The sequence below is a fragment of the Tachysurus fulvidraco genome, chromosome 14 (genome assembly GCF_022655615.1).
Source record: "Tachysurus fulvidraco isolate hzauxx_2018 chromosome 14, HZAU_PFXX_2.0, whole genome shotgun sequence".
In the NCBI taxonomy this organism is placed as follows: Eukaryota; Metazoa; Chordata; class Actinopteri; order Siluriformes; family Bagridae; genus Tachysurus; species Tachysurus fulvidraco.
In genome coordinates, this window is record NC_062531.1 from 1,050,351 (window position 1) to 1,052,850 (window position 2,500).

The 2,500-nt window shown below is 42.0% G+C and overlaps 1 protein-coding gene across 1 annotated transcript in view; it reads right to left on the minus strand.

Moving 5' to 3' along the window:
* Positions 1-2,500, minus strand: part of si:dkey-21p1.3 (collagen alpha-2(I) chain) — a 47,301-nt gene that overhangs the window by 2,985 nt on the left and 41,816 nt on the right. Inside the window, exons 59-62 of the mRNA XM_047799924.1 lie at positions 985-1,047; positions 725-799; positions 426-561; positions 160-266 (exon numbers count right to left, since the gene is read on the minus strand). Coding sequence (XP_047655880.1) covers positions 160-266; positions 426-561; positions 725-799; positions 985-1,047 — 381 coding nt within the window. The remainder of the gene's footprint in view (positions 1-159; positions 267-425; positions 562-724; positions 800-984; positions 1,048-2,500) is intronic.

Sequence of the window (2,500 nt, forward strand, 5' to 3'; positions counted from 1 at the left end):
GCAGCGAGAGAGAATACGAGATAGTAGAGAGTCAGACATATACAGCTCGATGTCTCTCTCTACTCTCCTCCCAAATCTCTCCTACCCCCCCCACACTCTCTCTCTCTCTCTCTCTCCCCCCCCCCTCTCTCTGTCTCTCTCCCCCCCCCTCTCCCTTACCTGTGATTGGACAGGTGAGATACAGGTGAGTCCACCGGCTGTAAAGTTACAGAAAACCTGCAGAGCATCAAATGGACAGCCATCGTTCGGATCGATGTAATAAACTCCTGCAAATGAAATGATATAAAAATGACCTAGAGGATGCAGATAGAGGATGAAGCTGATGAGCAGATCCAGTCTTCACAACTTTTTAGATGTTGTATAAGAATCTTAGATGATTGTGTTGGAGATCAAAGTGAAAGCATGTGATAATCTGTGGTCCTGACCGTCATGGAGCTGAGGATGACCGAGTGCGAGTTCTCTGCACACCGACGCCGGATGCTTTTTAGTTCCTCGAGGCTGATCTTCTGCATTAACCTTCTCGTAAGATCTCAGACTTCTCTGAGATTTTATTTTGGTTTTCTGAGGAAGAGAAGGCCGAGAGACACGAATGAACGATTGAGTCGAGCTTTCCATGCCACCTACAGTATGTGTTCGAAATGAATCAGTTACGTACGCATGTGTGTGTGTGTGTGTGTGTGTGTGTGTGTGTGTGTGTGTGTGTACGATAAGAATTTGTACCAACATTTTGGGCTGCACTTCTGTTCGTCTCTGAGATGCTCGGTGTTGCTTTCCGAGCTCCAGGAGGTCCTGCTTTCCCCTTCAACAATGTGATGGGACGAACAAATATCTCTCAGTATCAGAAAACATTTGCTCATATCGAGCAGTTCGTTAAAATCCTGAAGCTGTTGTCTGCTGAAGCATTAACTTTGGGCTGTAACTGAAATGTCCCAGTTGTCACCCACCTTTCTGCTGTGAAGCCGTTTGTATGAATGAATAAATCACCTGTTCTCCTCTTTGCCCTTTCTTTCCTTTCGGCCCTGAGGACCCTCGCACACCCTTCAGTCCCTGTTCATGGAGATAAAGTTCATATAGAATACCGTAGAGTGTAGAACAGAACACTACCATGTAGACCAGGGGTGTCAAACTCTGGCCCACGGTGTAATTATATTTGTCCCGTGAGATCATATCACGTGTGCATTACAGCTGACTAGCCGCATGCTACGCTAATACTACAAATCCCAGAATGCCTTGCCAATGTATTGACGCGTAGTCACGAACACCGAGCGGCCCTCATTCTCTGTTGGCAGTCGTTAACAACCCTGTTACAGTCACATGGGGCAAGTTAATTCACCCTCCACAAAAATGTCCAAAGGACAGATGGACAATAGGAGCTTACAGGACAGGAGGGAGGCAGATTATCTGTTCACGTATATAAAGGACAGACCTGTTTGTGTCGTGTGCTAACGGTGCTAACGTGTCTGTAACGACAGTATAGAACATAAGAAGACACTGTGACACGAAACATTATGAGAAGTTTAAGGACCTGGATGTAAAGCAGAAGCTCCAGAAGGTGGAGGAGATGAAAAAAAGTCTGGTTTCCCGTCAGACTATGTTCATGAAAGCTAAATAAAAAGTGAAGCTGCTGTAAAGGCTGTAAAGCTTTATTGTGGCAGCAGAAACAGCAAAATCTGCCCTTTAATGTGGGAGAGTTTGTCAAAAAGTGTAGGGTCAAAGTTTGTGACATGAACATCACTGATGTGGCTTTTATTTCTAATTTTGTAATAATGAGCTCTGGTTGTTCTAAATCCTGTGTTTAAGTAAAACTACAGTTTGTTTACACATGAAAATGGTTGAACATTACACATCAGTTGCAGTTAATTTTACAATAAATATTCAGTTTGGCTCTGACTTTATCTCAGTTTTATATTTTGGCCTGTGACTTTATCTCAGTTTTATATTTTGGCCCGTGACTTTATCTGTTTTATATTTTGGCCAGTGACTTTATCTCAGTTTTATATTTTGGCCCACTGTGACTTTATCTCAGTTTTATATTTTGGGCCCGTGACTTTATCTCAGTTTTATATTTTGGGCCGTGACTTTATCTCAGTTTTATATTTTGGGCCCGTGACTTTATCTCAGTTTTATATTTTGGGCCGTGACTTTATCTCAGTTTTATATATTGGCCCGTGACTTTATCTCAGTTTTATATTTTGGCCCGTGACTTTATCTGTTTTATATTTTGGCCCGTGACTTTATCTCAGTTTTATATTTTGGGCCCGTGACTTTATCTCAGTTTTATATTTTGGGCCCGTGACTTTATCTCAGTTTTATATTTTGGGCCGTGACTTTATCTCAGTTTTATATTTTTTTGCCCGTGAATTTATCTCAGTCTTATATTTTGGGCCCGTGAATTTATCTCAGTTTTATATTTTGGGCCCGTGAATTTATCTCAGTTTTATATTTTGGGCCCGTGACTTTATCTCAGTTTTATATTTTGGGCCAGTGACTTTATCTCAGT